Raw genomic sequence first — 19,682 nt, forward strand, 5'->3', positions numbered from 1 at the left:
CTGAAAGTAACTAACCTGTACAAGATTATGGAACAATGTGGAATGACAAAATATATATTCAGATTCTTCATATTTTGAAGACACAAAATCCTGATACACATGATCATATTTGTGCACACAATGAATAGCAGATGTACTGGTCAGTACACCTTTCTTTTTTCTTTTCTCAAACTTCCAAAAGCTCTATTAAGTGACGCCAACAATTTGTTCAGCTTTCTATATTATAGCAGTACAGATTTGTTTTTTTAACCCTGTTATCCAATGACACCCTTCATTTCATGCTTGTTACGCTCTGCACTCCTTTCAATGTAATTTAGCTCAAAAAACCCAAGACTCACAACCCACCACAAACGGGCCAAAATGAGGTACTAATGTAGAGTAGGGCATAACCCCGGGTCGACGCTTGGCCAGCGTCACGACACATTAAACGGTCGTTTGCCGGCATCTCAATAAAGTTGTACGTGCGTACGTACGTACGTACGTACGTACATACCTACATACATACATACATACATACATACATACATACATACATACATACATACATACATACATACATACATACCCCCACCGGGGTGGCGCAGTGGTTACGGCGCTCGACTACTGTTCCCAAGGACGCGGGATCGAATCCCGGCCTCGGCGGCCGCTTTTTGGTGGAGGCGAAAAGCAAGGCGCCCGTGTGCTGTGCGATGTCAGTGCACGTTAAAGAACCCCAGGTGGTCGAAATTTCCGGAGTCCTCCACTACGGCGTCTCTCATAGCCTGAGTCGCTTTGGGACGTTAAACCCCACAAAACCAACCAACCAAACAAACAAACAAACACACACACACACACACACACACACACACACACACACACACACACACACACATACATACAAACATACATACAGAGGTGACCATCAAAAATTAACCAATTACTGAACCCTCTCACATTAACAGAAACATAATTTACAAAATGAAAACAGTGCTCAGTACTGAGCGCTGTACTGTATCTGTACTTAGCACTTTTTTGTGGCTTTCGTAGATACAAAAAATTAGGAATAATAGCTATTGTTGTGGCTGCACATGCACTCCTGCTGAAAACTAAACACCAGATTGTGAAACAGCAACACAATTATTGTATTGGAAGTCCCAACATAATCACAGGGTATTCAGCGCAACACAGACATACACAAGAAAGAGGACACCACGGGTGCTGTGTCTGTGTGGCGCTGATACCCTGTAATTATGTCTGACAACCAAGTAGCTCAGCAGTTAACTCTCTTGAAGACCAAACAGCTGGTACCTAAACGTTACCTGTGGAGGCACAGCACAGCTTTAAGACATCACATGAAAAATTGTGGCAAATGATAAAGAAAAGTTACAATACGCATTTTTTTTTCAACAGCAAATAAAAGCATTCCTCTGAACTAGCCATGTATCACACAAAGCAGACAAACGTAAACCTCAGAAAACACTGCTTTTTCTCAGCATTAAAATAGATGTTTTTGGCTATACAAAAAAATTTCCCATGAGTGCAGTTTGCAGACTGTGTTTTGACACTTCGTGTAGTTGCATACTGCGCTTTTCGACGAAGCTCTTTGGGTAAAATCGGCACTGGTGCGGTCTTTCTCCTTTGTGAACTCTCACATGTCTCGCAAGCTGCGAGCCTTCAACAAAGGCCATTGGGCACAGTTCACACTGGTATGGCTTCTCGCCTGTATGGGTACGGACGTGTTCCACCAGGTGGGTCCTTTGTGCAAAGGCCTTGCTACAGTAGTCGCAACTGTATGGACGCTCGCCCGTATGTACACGGACATGTTTCACCAGGTTGGCCTTATGACCAAACCTGCGGTCACAATGTTTACAGTGGAACGGACGTTACCCCGTGTGGATGTAGCGGTGCATGGCCAGATTGTATTTCCTAGCGTAGAACTTGCCGCAGTCGTCACACTTGTGCTTGCCTTTGCCTGTCTGTTTCCGCCGGCGACTCTGAACACTGGCATGAGCAGCTGTCATAGAGCTGTGCACAGAACCCTGTTCAGCATCCAGATTTTGTCCTGGAAGCATGCCATGCTCATCTTGCGAGACAGCTGAGCCTACATATTGAAAGCAAGAATATTTTTAGTATAAAACAGGGACCAACATGCCACAAATACAATGCAGTGGTGAAAACTCAGAAGCAAAGTAAGGATGATTGCACAGAACTGTCAAGCAGCTATCTATTCACAGAGAAAAACAAGCACTCAACTATCAATACAATCTTATAAAAATTATCTATTTATATATAAAGAAAAAGCATATGCTCCATGTCAGTATAAAATATACCTTTCAAACTTACTAGAAAGAGGTATGTTCATGTCAATAACTTTGGTAAAAAAATTGGTATTAAGATAAAAACAATACATTTTACTGTCAAACAACTATTAAATCATTAAATAAAGAAAAAGCATACACTCACAGTCTGTAGAACAAGGCTGGTCAGGCAACAGTTCCACCCTGTAATCTTCTACAAATGGTACTTGATCAATCCTAGTCTGGTCTGGTAAAGGTTCCACCTCTTGTTTCATAGCTGGTAAGTCCCCCAGCCATGTAACTTGAAAAATAAAGGAAAATGAAAGACAAAAAAGACACGAAGTTAGACATGTGGCCGCATCATATACGACTGATAACCATGACACATCTGCCCATAAGTTAATCAAAAGCTGAGTAATGCTATGCCGAAGCAGCCCTCTCCCTTCTTTAATTATTGCACCTGAAAATATTTCCTCGCAATGTCCATTCAAGAACAAACAAGCACACTGCAAATAACAGATGATTGCAAAGGTAAAAGAGCAGTTCACTGAATTCACAATAAGGACCATGAAAGACCACCAAGGCCAAAAGTGTTATTGAAGAATAAATTAGTCACAGTTAATTATAGTTTTTGACAAAGCAAACCAGCATACTGCCACTAACTCCACTCTCTCTATCAGTTCCAGAGTCTATTATACTGCAAACCATGCGAAAATCTTTCAGGCAGCTGCCAGTATTGCTGCAGAAAAAAAATTTTTTTTTTACAAACCTAATCCCTCCTGTCTATAAATGGAACTGAAATTCAGCCCCTAATTCACGGATTACACTCTCTCCTAAACTAAAATTAAGATAACTGCATTCATTCCTTGCACCAAACCATCAGTAAACAAGTTTTTTAGGGCCTAGATTAGCAGGTGCCGTAGGTGATTACAAGTAGGGCAAGCAGCAAGGATGACACTATTTCCTGCACAATCAGGCACAGCAAAAATTATGGCATACACTGAAGCTTTAGGAGTATGACGTGATAGCATCAATGGCTCCCATTTGCGACTAACCTAGCAGTTCCTCGCGCCCATAATGTGTAGCCTCTGATCACTTAATTACCAATCTCTTATACTGCACACACTATAACTTGTGAGCAAACAGTTCGCTACCACATTTTCCAGCTACCGGTCATAAGTGACCACCCGACATACGATATAAAGCCCGCTTTAACCAAGCCGTTCAACCTTCATGGCTTAAGAATACCGTTGCCTGACTTAGCATCTAAGAGCATTGGAAGGTCAATTCTCCTTCCACCTTCCCACCACAAATGAGCCTCCCTAAGTTGAAAGCTCCTTCCAAATTCGTTACGTCACACAACCCATCGAAGAATCAGTGCTCAGCCATGTCACCTGCCGGAACCATGCCAGGGATTTTTCATTCACAACGCAGATGCTGGATTTTCTGCATAACGGGGCCTTTAGCGTTATCACGTCATTACACATGGAAGCTGTCATAACAAATGGTGCAATGAATACGAACAAAATGTTATCACGTCATTACACACGGAAGCTGTCATAACAACTGGTGCAATGAATACGAACAAAATGTGATCCATTTTCTCCACAAACATCTGACATTCAGATCACTGAATATGCTGCTCTAAAGCCTACGAATGTCACTACAGCCACTGTGTCAATGAGTGTTGACAACAGACATGTTGGCAGCTATATTCTTCCTTTCACATCTTGTACGGCTAAGTTGATTCTGATGGCAATGGAAATAAGGCAAAGTGCTCTAAGTTGAAGAAAGATCTCTATGCCAGGAATGTTTAGGTATTCAATGAAGTGCATGAGGGCCACTGAATACATGAAGTTTAGTTTGCGCTTTGCATCTTCAAACAACCACAGTTTGGCAGTTTCATGCACTTTTGGTCTGCACAGTGGTTAAATATGATGGAAGGGAGTACTGAAGCATTTAGTATAATGGCAGAAGCTAAAAACAGTGAACATTCATTTGACAACACAGGACCGGTTTATCTGAAAAACAGTTCCACAGTGCATTTGATCAAATGCACTATGGATTTTGTTACATTTAAGATCAAACAGTTAGTCCACGCTTCACATTTCCAAGAGATGAATATGCTGGTCAAAAAACAGTCCAGAGAGTACATATAGTGCACAGTTTCAGCCAGTTTTCTAAAAAGCAGACTGGTCACATTGTCGTCGCTGTGCTCATAGTTGCGTTGATGAGAATGCTGTGAGGAAAGAAGAAGAATAAGTGAACCGAAGCAAAACTTATCAAATCATTTTAAAATGTGGCACAGCGAAGCTACACAAATGCTAAACAAAGACTAGACTTTGCTTGTACGTGTATATGTATATGTATATGTACGTATGTATATTGTATGAAAATTTTTTTTGTGCTCACTTGTGCTTGCAGTCATGTGACTCTGCAGTATTGTTAATAAATAAATAAATAAATTTTCAATCTTGGCCAAGCTAAACCGCCGCTTAATTTTTTCCAACCACTGAAAAAAATAGCCAAGCCATGCCCCATGACAGTGCCCCTTCCAAGTCCATTTTGACAATCCGCTCACAAATAGCAGTAAAGAAAACTTACTACTATGTGAGGAGCATTCCTGTATGGATCCAGACAACCGATTACTGAAGTACGACAGAAACGGCACCAAGATTTTATAGAGATATGGTAGTGGTCGCTGAAGCGCGAGAATGCATTGATATCTGGAAGGAATGGCACTGGAGCAAGTGCCTTCCATTGCGAGAATTAGACATAAACCACCGGTCTGAGCTGAAAAATTTTGCAAGGTATTGCCAGAAAACTAAATTTGGTCGTATGCATGGTACACACAGTTCTAGCTGGCCTTATCTCAAAAGACTTTTTTCTAGTGGTAATTTGCAGTCGCTTTTCCTATCTGTATGAAGTATTAGGATATGCTGGGTAGTTTAACTTGTAGCTACCCTGCATAACAAACAAACAACTGCACTACTGCCAAAAATATAAAAAGTAAATGCTAGCAAATATAAGTTTAACCACAGCTTGCCTTTTTATGTAGCAATAAATAGAGTGAAATAGCAGGTCAGGACATGGACATAGGTACATATATTTTTGTTTTGTTATAGCATATGGTGTTTAACATGCAAAAGCAATATCAACTATAAAGGATACCGTTGTGGAGGACTGCAGTAATTTAGACCACCTGGGGTTCTTTAACTAAAGAGCCAACATCGCATAGTACATAATAGTAGCATAGGCACTTACTGAACTAGCGTTCCTATCACACACTAGAAATAATATAGAAAGTAAAATATTAGCAAATATAAATTTAACCACAGGTTGCCTGTTTTACATAGCAATCTTTTATGGCAAACTGGCCTTACTATTAATGATGCAGCCAAGAATCTGTGCTCCACAAAATCTTACCTCACATCCGTGGGTGTCCACATACTACTAGCTGCACATTGCCTACTGGTTTCAATTTTTGTGCAAGCTCCTGAACCCGCTCAGACCTGCAATCATCGCAGCTTCAAAAGCAAAACAATCACTTTGTGGAGAGGCAAATGATGGCACCACTGGTCTCAGCTATGCAAAAGCTGCTTGTATTGGGTCACAATGCTGCAGATTCTGATCACATGAAATCAGGTAAGTATGCCCCCCAGTTATGATACTGAAAAAGAAAGACTGCCGTATGCCACATGGGTGACAAATTTCAGCACAAATATGCAAGCATATTGATACGGGACAGAAGGCTAGCACAGGAAACCACAGCAAGTGATGGGCAAGCGTTCACAGCACAGTAGAGCAGAACACAGCAAGTGTTCAGGCAAGTCCCAACGGTTTCTTTAGCTTCGTATTCCTTTCGCGTCACTACTGTTTATCGTCCTCTTCTTCAACATCCAGCGACGCGCAGGGCATATATGTAACATTACCCCCCCACGAAAAGCACAGTCTCGGTGCGCATTATGTCGAACTACTGCAGGTGTAGTACGGCTTCATTCGGGCGACATGAACGATCTCGGTACGTGGCATAGCGGACTGCTGCTGCGGATGCACAGGGGTGATCTCGTATGTCACAGGAGTGACTGGCCATAAGACACGGTAGGGTCCTGCGTAGCGTGGCAAGAGCTTCTCACACAGCCCAACTCTATGAGCGGGAGTCCAGAGCAAGACGAGAGAACCCGGAGAGTAATGGACGTCGCGATGACGAGAATCATGGCGGCGTTTCTGGGAATTTTGTGAGGAAGCTAGTCGGCGGCAAGCAATAACCCGGGCAGCGTCAGCTCGAGATATGGCGTCACGAACATAGGAGCTGGCATTAACGGTGGGAGGCAGTACGCTGTCAAACGGAAGGGGAGGGTCGCGGCCGTGTAGAAGATAGAAGGGGGAGTAGCCGATTGTGTTGTGACGGGAGGAATTATATGCGAACGTTACAAACGGCAAAGTAACATCCCAGTCACGGTGATCATCCGATACATACATTGACAACATGTCAGTGAGCGTGCGGTTGAGGCGTTCGGTGAGGCCGTTCGTTTGTGGATGGTAAGCGGTGGTGGATGGTAAGGTGTTCGGGGACTACGAGCAGAAGCTCGGCGCCATCTGGCCGCATATTCCGCCGGTATAAAGTGCCGTTGTGGAGCACGAACAAAGCAAGGGTTGCATCAAGGTGATTAGTGCTGAGGCGATTGATAATACTGCAAAGCTTGGGATCTAAGCGCTGTTCGTGGCGAATGTTTAAAAGGTCAGAGATGGCCAACACACATGTGTCATCGTCACACTCGCTGGTGGGTGGTGGATCTACCGGGTTGTGGGAGAGGCAGTCGGCGTCAGCGTGCAATCGGCCGGACTTGTGGACGACAGAAAAAGTGTATTCCTGAAGGCAGAGGGCCCAATGCCCCAGGCAACCAGTAGGGTCCTTCAGCGTAGAAAGCCAACATAAGGCGTGGTGGTCGGTGATGACGGAGAATGGGCGGCCAAACAAGTAAGGGCGAAACTTTGTAATGGCCCACACGAGGGCTAAGCACTCACGTTCTGTGATCGAGTAATTCCTCTCGCCGCAGAAAGGAGGCGACTGGCATAAGCAATGACGCGGGTGCGACCCCTCTGCTGTTGGGCAAGAATGGCACCAATACCGTGACCACTGGCGTCGGTGCGTACCTCCGTTGGTGCTGAGGGATTGAAGTGTGCCAGGATAGGTGAGTTGGTGAGGGCTGCAGTGAGTGCAGAAAATGCTTGAGATTGTTCTTGGTCCCAGCAAAATGGAGCGTCGTTCTTCAGAAGATTGGTGAGTGGACGAGCCATCTCCGCAAAGTTGGGGGCAAACCCCGAAAATAGGAGCAAAGGCCTAGAAAACTACGCACGTCACTGGTACAGCGGGGTGTAGGAAATGCACTTACAGCATGTATTTTGTCTGGGTCGGGTCGAACGCCACGTGCGTCGACCACGTGACCGAGCACCTTGAATTCACGTCGGCCTAAGCTACACTTCTTCGAGTTAAGCTGAAGGCCAGCTCTTCGGAAGACTCCAAGAATGGCCTCAAGGCGATGGAGATGGCTCTCGAAGGTCGAGGAAAAGACAATAACATCATCGAGATAACATAAACACGACGTCCATTTGAAACCGCGCAAAAGAGAATCCATCATGCGCTCGAATGTTGCGGGTGCATTACACAGACCAAATGGCATCACCTTGAATTGGTACAGGCCATCAGGCGTGACGAAAGCGGTCTTCTCTCGATCCCATTCGTCAACAGCGATCTGCCAATAACCAGAACGGAGATCAATCGAAGAAAAATAGCTGGCACCGTGCAAGCAGTCAAGGGCATCATCTATCCTGGGGAGCGGGTAAACGTCCTTCTTTGTAATTTTGTTGAGATGTCGGTAATCAACGCAGAACCTCCAGCTATTGTCCTTCTTTTTAACAAGCACGACAAGTGATGTCCAGGGACTGCTGGAAGGGTCTATAATGTTTCTTGCCAACATTTTGTCGACTTCATCTTGTATGAGGCGACGTTCAGAAATGGCGACTCGGTAAGGTCGTCTGTGAATCAGGCTGGCGTCTCCGGTATCGATGCGATGTGTAACGAGGGACGTTTGACCCAAGGGTCGGTCACCAAAATCAAAAATATCACTGTACGATGTCAGTAGGGTCGTAAGTGCTTTAGCACGATCAGGGCGCAAGTCAGGAGCAACCATGCCGGATATACGGACCTCCTGAGGTGGGAACGGTGCAGGTCGTGTAGGCACTGCGGCAATAGGGTCACGTAAAAGAGCAGCCACAATAAACTCCGACAATGGGGTCAGTTCGGCGAGAGAAATGCCCTCAGGAAGAACTTGCACAAAAGAGCTGAAGTTAAGGACTGGAATACAAGTGCTGTTATTCGCTACATGCACTATATTGTGAGGTAGAGCGATGCTACGCTCAAGTGTCACGTTAGTTGTGGGGCAAACAACGTAGTCGCCATCCAGAACGGAGGGAAAAGGCGACATCAGCACATACACTGCGGCTTCTGGTGGTAGGCGACTAAATGTAGCGGAGCGGAGACGGAGCGTTGAAGTTTCAGGAGCTTTGTTGTCAGGGCAGAGCGGCACGTCTAGATGAATCAGTCTAGAAGAAGTCAATGAGAGCGGAGTGTTCTGTTAAAAAGTCGAGTCCTAATATAACTTCATGAGGGCAACTGGTGAGGACTGTAAATAGCACAGGGTTGTGGCGGTCGGCAATGGTAACTCGCGCAGTACACATACCAATGACAGTAGTTGTGTTTCCATCAGCAACACGAACGGTAGACGAGGAAGCAGGTGTGAGGACTTTGTTGAGGCGTCAACGGAGCGAGGAACTGAGAACAGAAATGTGGGCTCCAGTGTCAATAAGGGCAGAAACGGAGACTCCGTCCAAAAGAATATCAATGAGGTTTCGTCTAGGTGCGGGGGTCAGTTCCGAGTTGACAGTCCGGGTCGGGAATGCAGCGTCACTCCAGGGCGCTGCACTCGCTAGTTTCCCGAGTAGGTACCGGCGTGTGATGGGGAGGAGTTGCGGCGAGATACCGGTGAACGGGATCGACGAGCCAGTGGGGATGGAGATCGGCTGGTGCAACGGGCAGGGGGAACGGTTTCGTTTCGAGTCTCATCTTGTTGAGAAAAATAATGTCCTGGTCCATCGTAGATGGGACGGAGCTCCTCTGGTTGGATAAGGAAGCGTCGAGGTCCTTGGTAGTATCGGCGGTCGGTGTTGTAATAGGATCGAGGAGCGAAGAAGGTACAGCTACGGCAATAACGCGATATGTGACCGGCGCGACAGCAAATGAAGCAAATTGGCCTGTTGTCTGAGGTGCGCCACTCTGCAGGATTGCGACTAAGGTAGCGACGTGGGGAAGGTGGGCTGGCATAGCAGCAGCCACTACAGGAACAGAGTGGGATGGTGGCGTGGGCGACACGGGGCTGGAGGAGAGGCCGACGTTTGCAAGTTCTTGGCGAACTACGGCCTGTATCATGGCCACGGTGTCGGGTAGCGGAGACATGAGTGGTGTGGGAGCTAAGGCCTCGAGTTCTCTCCGGACGATAAGAGTAATGTTCGTGGGATGAGAAGGCTGTTGCAAAGGGGTCAGATCATCGCAGGATGATGTAGCTGCGGTGTTTGGAAGGCGCTCAAAGCGATGTACGAGGCGTCGTTGTTTAGCCTGCTCAAATTTTCGAGACTTGAAGCACTGAGTCGACGGTGGAGCAATCCATGCAGAACAGGATGTTGAACGCATCATCCGCAATGCCCTTGAGGATATGGTCTACCTTGTCATTTTCCGTCATTGAGCAGTTGACCTTGCGACACAACGCAAGCACGTCTTGAATATACGCAAGGTATGACTCCGTGGAGGATTGGATGCGAGATGAAAGTTCTGTTTTTGCTGCGACAGCTCGGCCAATGGGCTTCCCGAACAGGTCCTGAAGCTTTTGCTTACAGATTGCCCACGTCACCAGCTCTTGTTTGTGGTTTTGGAACCACGTGCGAGCGGTTCCCGCCAAATAGAAAATGATGTTGGCCAGCATAATGGTCGCGTCTCAGTGGTTGTTCTTGCTGCAACGCTCGTATTCATCCAGCCAATCTTCCACGTCTGTCTTGTGTTCACCATTAAATATGGGAGGGTGGCGGATTTTTGTGAGCACGACTGGCTGAGCCGAAGTTGCCGCGGTGGTAGGGGCTGCCTCGGAGGTCATAGTGGTAGTTGTTGACGTCGTTGAAAGCCCAGGTAGATGACGGCCACTGCGCAACTCCAGGTTTTGGCAGCGCAAGGGGTAATCTGTGCGCACGGGGATCTTTGGTCACCTCCACCAAGATGATACGGGGCAGAAGGCTAGCACAGGAAGCACAGTAGAGCAGAACATAACAAGTGTTCAGGCAAGTCCCAACGGTTTCTTTAGCTTCGTCTTCCTTTCGCGTCACTACTGTTTATCGTCCTCTTCTTCAACATCCAGCGACGCGCAGGGCATATATGTAACAATATTAACCAAGAAAAACATTTTACAGCTCGTGTTTAGCATTTGAACGGTCAGTAATCTATTCTTGCAGTTTGGCGGAGAAACGACATGAAATGCATACGTATACAGGATATATCACCCGTATACAACAGAAGTACAACACCGCAATATCCTTGTACAGCCGTGACATGTAAACAGAATGGAATAAGGCACAACACACAGCCCTTGTGGAACCCAAGAGAAGGCAGAATAGTGAACAGATATGATTCCACAGTGATGCACCTGTTGAATGCTACTGACCACAAACTGAGCCAACTAGAGCACACAGCACCATGAAGTCTAGCCTGAGCAGCTTTTCTGAGAAGAGGAGCATGGTCAATGGTGTGAAATGCATAGGTGAAATTCAACTTAACCATATCTACAAGAGCACAGAGTAGAGAGTTTCGCTGACATAGTGCATAAGCATACCTAGGCAGTGTTGGTTCTCAGCGCTAGTACACATTAACAGCTGAAAAAACGTGAAAACAGACCGGACAGAGTGCAAACTGACAAATGTTTAATAAAAATGCAATACTTGTTTCTATACATTTTTTATGCATTCGTTGTCATGGGATTATCACATATAAGCACATGTCGCCACACTTCTATCCGTTCTTGATAAAGTCAATTTCGGCTTTTTTTTATTTTATTTATTTATTTATAGGTACTGCGATCTGGTACAGATCATAGCAGGGTGGGAAAAACAAAAAGAAATACAAGCATATAAACGCACTCAAATTCATAAAATTTGCAGGCACTTTTTAAACATTAGTAAAGAACTTTGAGTTACAGTCTCGCTATTAAGTTTATTCCATTCCGTAATTGTCCTCGGAAAGAAAGAATATTTAAAACAGTTATTTTGCGCGTTCACAGGGGTTATTGTTAGTGCATGCCTTTGTCTCGTATTATAACCTGAAGAGTAAGTAATATAATTGGAAGTGTTAATATTATAATGACCTTTTACGAGCTGGAAAAGAAACTTTAATCGGCAGATACGATTGCGCTCAGTCACAGAAGGTAATCCACTACGCTTCACAAGCTCGCTGACAGACGCACGGCCATATGAATTAAATACAAACCTAACGACCTTATGCTGTATGCGCTCAAGTTTATGAATGTTAGTTAAGATGAAAGGGTCCCATATAATTACGGCATATTCTAACAGTGGACGGATGAAGGAGTTGTAAGCTAATAGGCAGACACTGGGTGGAGATGACTTCAGTGAGCGCCTCAAGAAAAAAAAAAAAAAAAAAAATGAGATGGAAGCGTCACTAACACACTTCTCTGCATCTGCTTCGAAAATTGCATATGCCTCTCTAATCTCCCTTTCTATTCTCTCACCTGCATTCCAATCATTCTTGTTCCAGAAAAATTCGGACGACACCTGGCCGAGCGCAACATATAGCTAGGTTCCCTGGGTGCGAAATCAGCCCACAATTTCTGGAGTGTTCACTTATACTTTTGTTGACACATCTTCCGGATTGGTCAATATAATGTTTCCTACAAGATACTGGGATCTGTTAAATTATGCGTGTGTCGCATTCAATGTACCTCTTTTTGTGGGCAATATTGCATTTGAATTTTTTTTTCATCCGTGCTTATCCTCGCGCACATGCCTAACTTCTGTGGCGTCTTGAATACAACACTAATTCCTTACCTCGCGCCAATCTTTTTCAACCCATGGGATACACTTCTCTTTCTTTTGTATTGCAGCCTTACCTCTAGTTGTTGCTTTCAGTGCTTTTTCAGCTACTGACGCAAGCAGGACGTTTGGATAACCACTTTTCTTCAATCTGTCTAGCTGCACAAGCATGCTGTCCTTAATTTTGTGATGGCACAATTTTTTAATTCTCTAAATCATGCTGGATAACGCTATACTCCTTTTAATGAGTTTTGAGTGACCCGAGTCGTAGCTCAACAAGCCTTTCTCACCTTTTGTCGTGTACGACCAGCATGTGCGCGTATCTGTTTCTTCTATTTGAGCATGCATAAAAAATGTTAAAAACAAGTGTTGCATGTGCTCTGTTTGTACTGTCCGTTTTCATGTTTTTTCAACTGTTAGTATGTGCTAGGCCTGAAAACCAACATGCACAGCCAACTGGCCCCTATCATAGCACTGCTACCTATAGAAGTTGAGCAACTGTGAATGGGGTAAAAATCATGCTGAGAGGATGCACTTTTCCTCCAGAAGGGTTATGAATACACTATTTCCATTTCACCCTTTTCTGTAATATGAACTGACCTGAAGGCTACCATTTAGTAACGAGATGCCACTGGAAGCCTTTCCGTAACCCTTGTAGACGAGAGTAACATATTGTTGTTGCTATACATTGAAATAAAAACAAAAACAAAATAAAGGCAATGGCCCAGAAGTTAAACTCCTGAAATGACACATGGGTTATGGGACGCTGTAGTCAAGGGGTCTCTTACTGCAGCTGTTTTAAGGGCTACCGTTCCGCAGGAAACCCGGCGGCAGCAGTGGTGTTGCGAGAGAAAGATTAAGAGCATGCCCCTGTGAGGGTTGGCAGGTAACAAAGCTAAGCATTTTTTTATTGGCAGGTTGTGTGATGTCATGAGACAGCATTACATGACCAAGTTGGCAGGAATTGGTTGATGCAAATCAAACCCAGGACACATGGATCCCAGCTCACACACACGCTACCTCTAGGCCACTCAGGCATGCACATACATATGCGTAGGTTAGAGCAGGAAAAAGATGAGTTCATTGACTGGAAACACAAAGAAGTTGGCCACAACGACAAATATCTGGCCTGCTACTCTGCACTAGGGAAGGGTATGAGGAAAGACGGTCGTGATGATGTAAGAAGGTGAGGAATAAAATTTATGGTGGACACTTAAGCTCAACATTTCAAGGCATCTGCTAAATGGCTCCCTTCAGTGGCTCCTCTTTCGCATACATGCGGTTTCTGCTTGATTAATTACCAATCCATTAATTTATGCCTCTAATATCGCACACATTCTTATTGGCATACATTCCTAAGCAACCAATCTAGGTAAAAACGTTTATTGAACAGATTTAAAGCCCCACTTTAAACAAGCTGTACAAACGTATCTGCATGGCCTAATATGTCATCCAAGAGCCCAAGAAGGCTAATTTCAGCAGCTCCCAACCTTTGCGACAACATGCGGTCACATCACGCCGCACAGCCCATTGAAGAATCAGTGCTCTGCCCCATCACAAAGAAAAATGTCACAGCGAGTGCAACGAAACTTCGTGCGTTCAGAACAGCAGGGGTTACGGCATCTTGATGCGGACTTCTGCAATGAAAGTTCGAGCATGTGTGTTGCCCCGGCTGTCCGGAAGGAGACGGGAGGCAATGGTGTTGTCTTCGTGGCAGGGCGCTTCGGTGGCGGCTCATCATCGTCGCCACCCACATCAAATTCTGCTATCAGCAAATCATTTGCAATTAGCAGTTTGAAGTCCAGTAGACTAAGTGTGTTCTTGCTTGCAACTCCTTGGAGTTGACAGTCTTCTTTACACTGCAACCAAGCATTAACGAAAGCCACGTCTGCAAGAAAACAAAGAGCACGAAGAATCCAGCGCGTTGTCCTTGCCTTGCTTGAATAGAGACTCACCATTCTATCGCAGAGGTCAACGCCTCCCATATTCTTATTGTACTCTTCGACAATAGCCGGCCGAGGTACATCCTTATAGACTCTCCTTCTTGCACCATCTTTTGCATTCTCCTACTGGCTCCTCACCAAAGTGTGAAGAAGCAAACGTAATGTCTTGTTGTCAACCCACTTAACAAGGCAAATGCCATCAGCCACATTGACAGTTTGGAAAAAAGATCCGCATCCTTTCTTCACCAAAGCTTTGTCATCAGGGAGCTTGGAATCCTTTAGTACGAGATTCTTCATTATGGTGCCAGTTCCACGCAGGCCTTGGCTTGAGAGGTGCCGAAGCAGGGGTGCAGAAGTGAAGTAGCGATCAAAAAATAAAGAAATGCCTGTTGGCATGGACTTTGACAATCGAAGCACAGCACAAGCACCCACACCCAGCTCTGATCTGTCAGCTGCGAGCGCAGGCTTTCCTTGATATATTTCGAAGTCTAGAACCATTCCGCTTGGGCTGGAGAGCACAAAATTCTTCAGCCCTGTTGAATGCGGTTTACCAGAACGCATTGCTTCAGTGTCGTTCTGCCTGTAAACGGTATTATTTGCTCCTCTGTGCTTGCAGACGGGCTTCTTGAAAGCTGAAGGCAAGCCAGCCTTATCATTTCAATGAACGGTCTCAATCTCCACAGCCAGTCGGCTTTCTTTTCCTCATCACTGATGTTAAGTCATTCACAACTTTGACGTTTTTTCTCAATAAGAAGAAGCGATCGAGAGTCAGAACATTAGCAATTGCATCAACTCGTGTTTGCCTTGCCCAATAAAGATGGATCTGTGGGTATCCCAAGCAACTCATCATAAACGTTGGCCCTATGAAATTTTTCATTTCGGCAGTGTTGCTATTCAGCAGAGTTCCCTTTCTTTGATGGTAGCCCAACTCAGTCTTTTCATGCATGTTTCGGTAAAACTCTTCTGAAAAATACTGCTTGAAATAGTCCAGAGCAGTCCAGTTGGTTCGAGAATCGTATCCGGTGTATCCGGAACATCAGGCAGTGGCGACACAAACGGAGCATGCCTCCAAGGTGGGAATTTCCCCATACTTGTTGATGGCCCGATGCCGGAGTCTTCCTTGTCCTAGTCGTCTTTAAAAACAAACAAAAAAAAACGGCTTTAAGTCCCACATCTTGTACTTATATTGTAAAGACTTGTATTAGGAAGCTCACCTGAAGAGGAAACGTCTAGTTGTGGTACTTGTATTGACGTTTCATTCAACTCATCATCAGATCCAAGCTGTCCTGGGAGGCAATGGCCTCCAAAATCGCCTCTGCTCTGCTCAGATTCAATCCCGGCAGAGGCCAAAGAAAGCCTAAATTACAAATATTGCTTATTTATCAATTGGAAATAACTTTTGGGTACAATTGAACATCATCATAACGTCTTCCCAAGCAGAAAAGCACTTACAGTGAAAGAACGAAAACAATCCCATGTGTTGTAGCTCAGTCCCAGCGTGCAACACAAATTCAATGTGGCCATGGACAAAATAGCAGCTTGACTCAAGATAAATTATGCTCAAAATGAGCCCTGTACATTCCTAAACCAATTCTTTGCAAAATCCAGACAACTTACTTGGTCGCATTGAATAACACAACGTCGTCGCTATGGACGCCATTTTCAAACCTGCCCAGCGAGCGCTCCAGCCTCCCGCGCGATTGACTTCTCTCAATCTTGGCCAGATGGCAGCACATGTCTGTGCAATACCTGTGCAATACATTGCACTGGACTTCGTACTATAGTGAACTAGAATACTTTCTAGTGGCGCGAACTGAAGGAAAATGGGCACCTCTTGCACGCCGGACGCTACTGACCGCCGCTGGTGGCGCTGCATTACTAGGACCGCGTGCGCGTCCGCAAAGGGAAGTCAAGGCTTGGTGCGCCGTGCAGTCTGCACATTCTTGCGATTTTGAACTCAAACTTTTATTTCTGCCTTCCATCACAGCAACTAAGACATCTCAGCTCTTCAAAAGCACCATGCGATGTTCGAAATGGCCAGGAAAAAGACCAACTCGCACTGTTTTGCTCCGAGATGCTGAAGCGCGGCTATCCGGATGCTCCAGTCATCTTTGTTTGCTGCTCCGAGGAACAATAAACATCGCACAAAGTGGAAACGAAGCTTGTGAAGGCAGGAAAAGCCTCTCACAGAAACATTGGCAGTGTTTGAGCATCATTTGTGACTACGCATATATATGATCAACGGCAGAAGTGAGGATATACCGCGTGAAAAGCCATCTCTGGCACCTGATGCGGTGCATACTCTTGCCGGGTTGTTCGACATATATTACCGTCAAACCCGTGAAGCCAAGACTGGATGTGGGCAATATTGATGTTGCAGAGAGTTGTGCTCAGCAAATTCTTGCTATTAAACCAAACGATAGCCGACATATTTTACACCGCGTGTCCAAGCTAACTTCAGCCAAGGGTTAAAAATAAACCATTTAAGATAGCCCAGAGAAACCACTTGCTGACAGCCACCTGGCGCACCAGGTCTGAACAAAAAGAAGACTTCGGGGGAAGAAAGCTTCGACTGTTTGCGTGGTCTCGAATACTACCACTGGCTCAATAAAGCAGACAGCTCAGATTAAATTAAATTCAATTCCGCGTAGTCATGATATATCCTTGAATCTTGGTGCAGCTGAAATCACTGCTTAAATACCCGCATGCACGTTTTCACAAAATGCATTAACCAGCGCAATGTCAAGCTTCAAAGCACTTGAAGATGAGCAGATTGATGCTCTTAGCACTGTTTGTGTAGTCAATAATTTCACGAAACAACTCATTGTTAGGACTGTTTGTGTAGTCAATAATTTCACAAAACAACTCATTGTTGATGACTTTTGTCCCATGCACTCAAAAAAATAAAATAGCAGTGGAGAAGCCTTGTGAAGTACCTAAACAAAACTGCTCTGCCCTCCTCATATATGTTATGCATATGAGATGATGAAAGGATTTTAATTAGCACCTGGCCTACAGCGATGATTTATAACAGATATTGTTGCTGTGAACAGAGAATAATGGTGACGCCACAGAATATCGCTGGATGATTCGTTTCAAAGCGTAGGATTTCTTTTTTTTTTTTTTTTTCATGACCACTTTCAAAAAAAAAAAAAATGTAACAGCCTGAAGCTACTCCTCCCTTTACCAGTTGGCAAATTTCCTAACACTAGGCAGATATCAAGCTAAAATGAGCATTCCTAGTTACCAGCGGATATCGAATAGCGCAGTGCAATATAATCATTATTATTGGCTAAAGGAGAGTTACTGCGGCGTGGTTGGAGAGATGCGAGAACCCGTACGTGCGCACGATGCCTGGCCACTCTGCTACCAGTCTGCTGCTGACAGTAGAGTTGGCTCTGTAATAAAGCGGGCTATGCAGGGCTCAGAAAAATACCCGTCCCGTACAAATAAATGTGCCGTAAAAATTTACAGTGCGCGATAACTCGTCCCGCATGAGCTGTAGCAGACACTGCAGCGAAATAAGGGCGCTTTCACCCTAGTGCAACGGCGAAAACCCGAATAGTGTCGAATGAAACGCCTTCTATCATGGGTGGAGGTCCACATACGTCGGCATAGCGAAAAAATCACTACTTTTACTGAATAGGCGCACAAAAGCATCGGTACTATGTCGCACTATTGCAAGAAAGCATTGAAAAGTCGACTAGGTGATGTTGCAGTTGCGCCATCTGGCGGCGTCAATAAAAATCGGCGTGCCCGAGCGTCGTCGTTCGCGCCACTAGAAAGTATTCTAGTTCACTATACTTCGTACGCTTCGTACCACAGTCAATGCCGCAGCGCCGCAGTTGCAGCAGTGCCTTGACGCTAAGACCGAGTATGCAATAAATTGTACGCTGGTTCTCACGAGGATAATTATAGTTGTCAACACGTGACTGATCACCGATGCCGGCCAAGAATGCCGGCCAAGAGTAAGATATATATAGGAATAATCAACTTGAGCGACCGATCGACGGAAGTCAAGCCAATCCCTATCCAAAGACCCATACGCCCATACCTTCATTCATAACTCTATGCCTTCATTCGTGTTTCAACTTTCAAAGTGGTTACGGTTTTCACGAGCTCTCTTTGAATGCGAATACCTGCCCGATTTTGTCATGTCATCGTACAGCGCTGAAAGGAAAAGGTTAAAGAGTTACCTCCGTGAAGTGGTGAACGCTTTTAATATATCGGGTCTTGAATATTTGGGGGCTGGGCTTTAAAAAAATCCTATGCAAAATCTACAACCCCATTCGAGCTGAAATTACGTTCACAAAGTAGCAAAATATGGTCTAAGTTATCTGATAAGTGATTGAACATCGGTACTTGCCTAGATTTTCCGGAATCGACGGAATATTGCTCTCGGCGGCGTGCACAAATTTCGCAGAAGCGAGTCGAGAAGCTGCGGTGACATGGTGCGCCATCTGTCGAGCGGCGAGGTAACCGCCATCTCCGGCAAGGCCATTGGTGCCGTTGGCGCGCTTGCTTCGAAGGTGCAGATCGTCTGCTCGTTTAAAGTAATACCACAAGGAAGAGTCACCGCTTTTCTTACTAAAAACAGTAGTGGAAATGCTACATCAGCAGCATTAGAAACAAAAATAAATATTAACTCGTCGCTTGCTCTTCCGCTACGATTCCGGTGCCGTCTGCTTTTGACTGTTGGTCTGTTCTGACGACTCTTGCTCTGTTCTGATCCCGAGGAAAGATCGAAATTTTTTGTGTGTTCGCCCTATAATGCATTGTGTGCTGCAGTGATATGCGTTCATTTTCAGCGATAGAAAAGGCGGCAGCTGTGTCATGGCTTGTTGAATCCGGGTCAGTTCACTGCGTACGCACGAAATTCAAGGTAAAATTTCGCCGTCGTCCTCCTTGTGAAAGGTCACTGCTAAGATGGAAGAAAATGTTCGAAGAAAGAGGCTGTCTTAAAAAGAAAGAAAGAAGGGATAAACGGGGAACACATCGCAGTATTGCTGATGCCCTTGAGGGTGCATTTTCGTCGGACCCTCAGATGTCCTGTACGCGCGCTGCGCTGTTGTTCGGAGTGAGCCCGTCAACGGTAAGTCGCGCGATGAAACGCAAGGGCTTCTATCCGTACAAGATGCAAACTGTACAAGCGCTTTCAGAAGACGACAGAGACCGTCGGCTTCAATTCTGCCACTCGGAACAACGAAGGATAACTCAAGACCGGGGACATCTGAACTTTTTATTATTCACTGATGAATCCATTTTTCACCTGGATGGAAAAATCAACAAGCAGAACACTCGGTTTTGGGCAAAA

General features: G+C 45.2%; 1 protein-coding gene across 1 annotated transcript; it reads right to left on the reverse strand.

The window, feature by feature from the left end:
* Positions 1-1,662: 1,662 nt before the first annotated feature.
* LOC146179632 (uncharacterized) lies at positions 1,663-16,020 on the reverse strand. The gene is made up of 3 exons (XM_084579290.1): positions 15,986-16,020; positions 2,443-2,577; positions 1,663-2,080 (listed from the first exon to the last, which is right to left on the reverse strand). The coding sequence occupies exons 1-3, from the start codon at positions 15,993-15,995 to the stop codon at positions 1,863-1,865; spliced, it is 363 nt and encodes a 120-aa protein (XP_084435416.1). The 5' UTR covers positions 15,996-16,020; the 3' UTR covers positions 1,663-1,862.
* Positions 16,021-19,682: the final 3,662 nt, after the last annotated feature.

Source organism: Amblyomma maculatum, chromosome 9, assembly GCF_055883805.1.
Source record: "Amblyomma maculatum isolate TAMU_Amacu chromosome 9, ASM5588380v1, whole genome shotgun sequence".
Lineage (NCBI taxonomy): Eukaryota > Metazoa > Arthropoda > Arachnida > Ixodida > Ixodidae > Amblyomma > Amblyomma maculatum.

Bases quoted from the DNA above. Each gene is read 5' to 3' on its own strand.
- LOC146179632 (XM_084579290.1), bottom strand. The intron at 2,081-2,442 runs GTGAGTGTATGC...TTCAATATGTAG, and splicing joins CCAGCCTTGTTCTACAGACT to GCTCAGCTGTCTCGCAAGAT.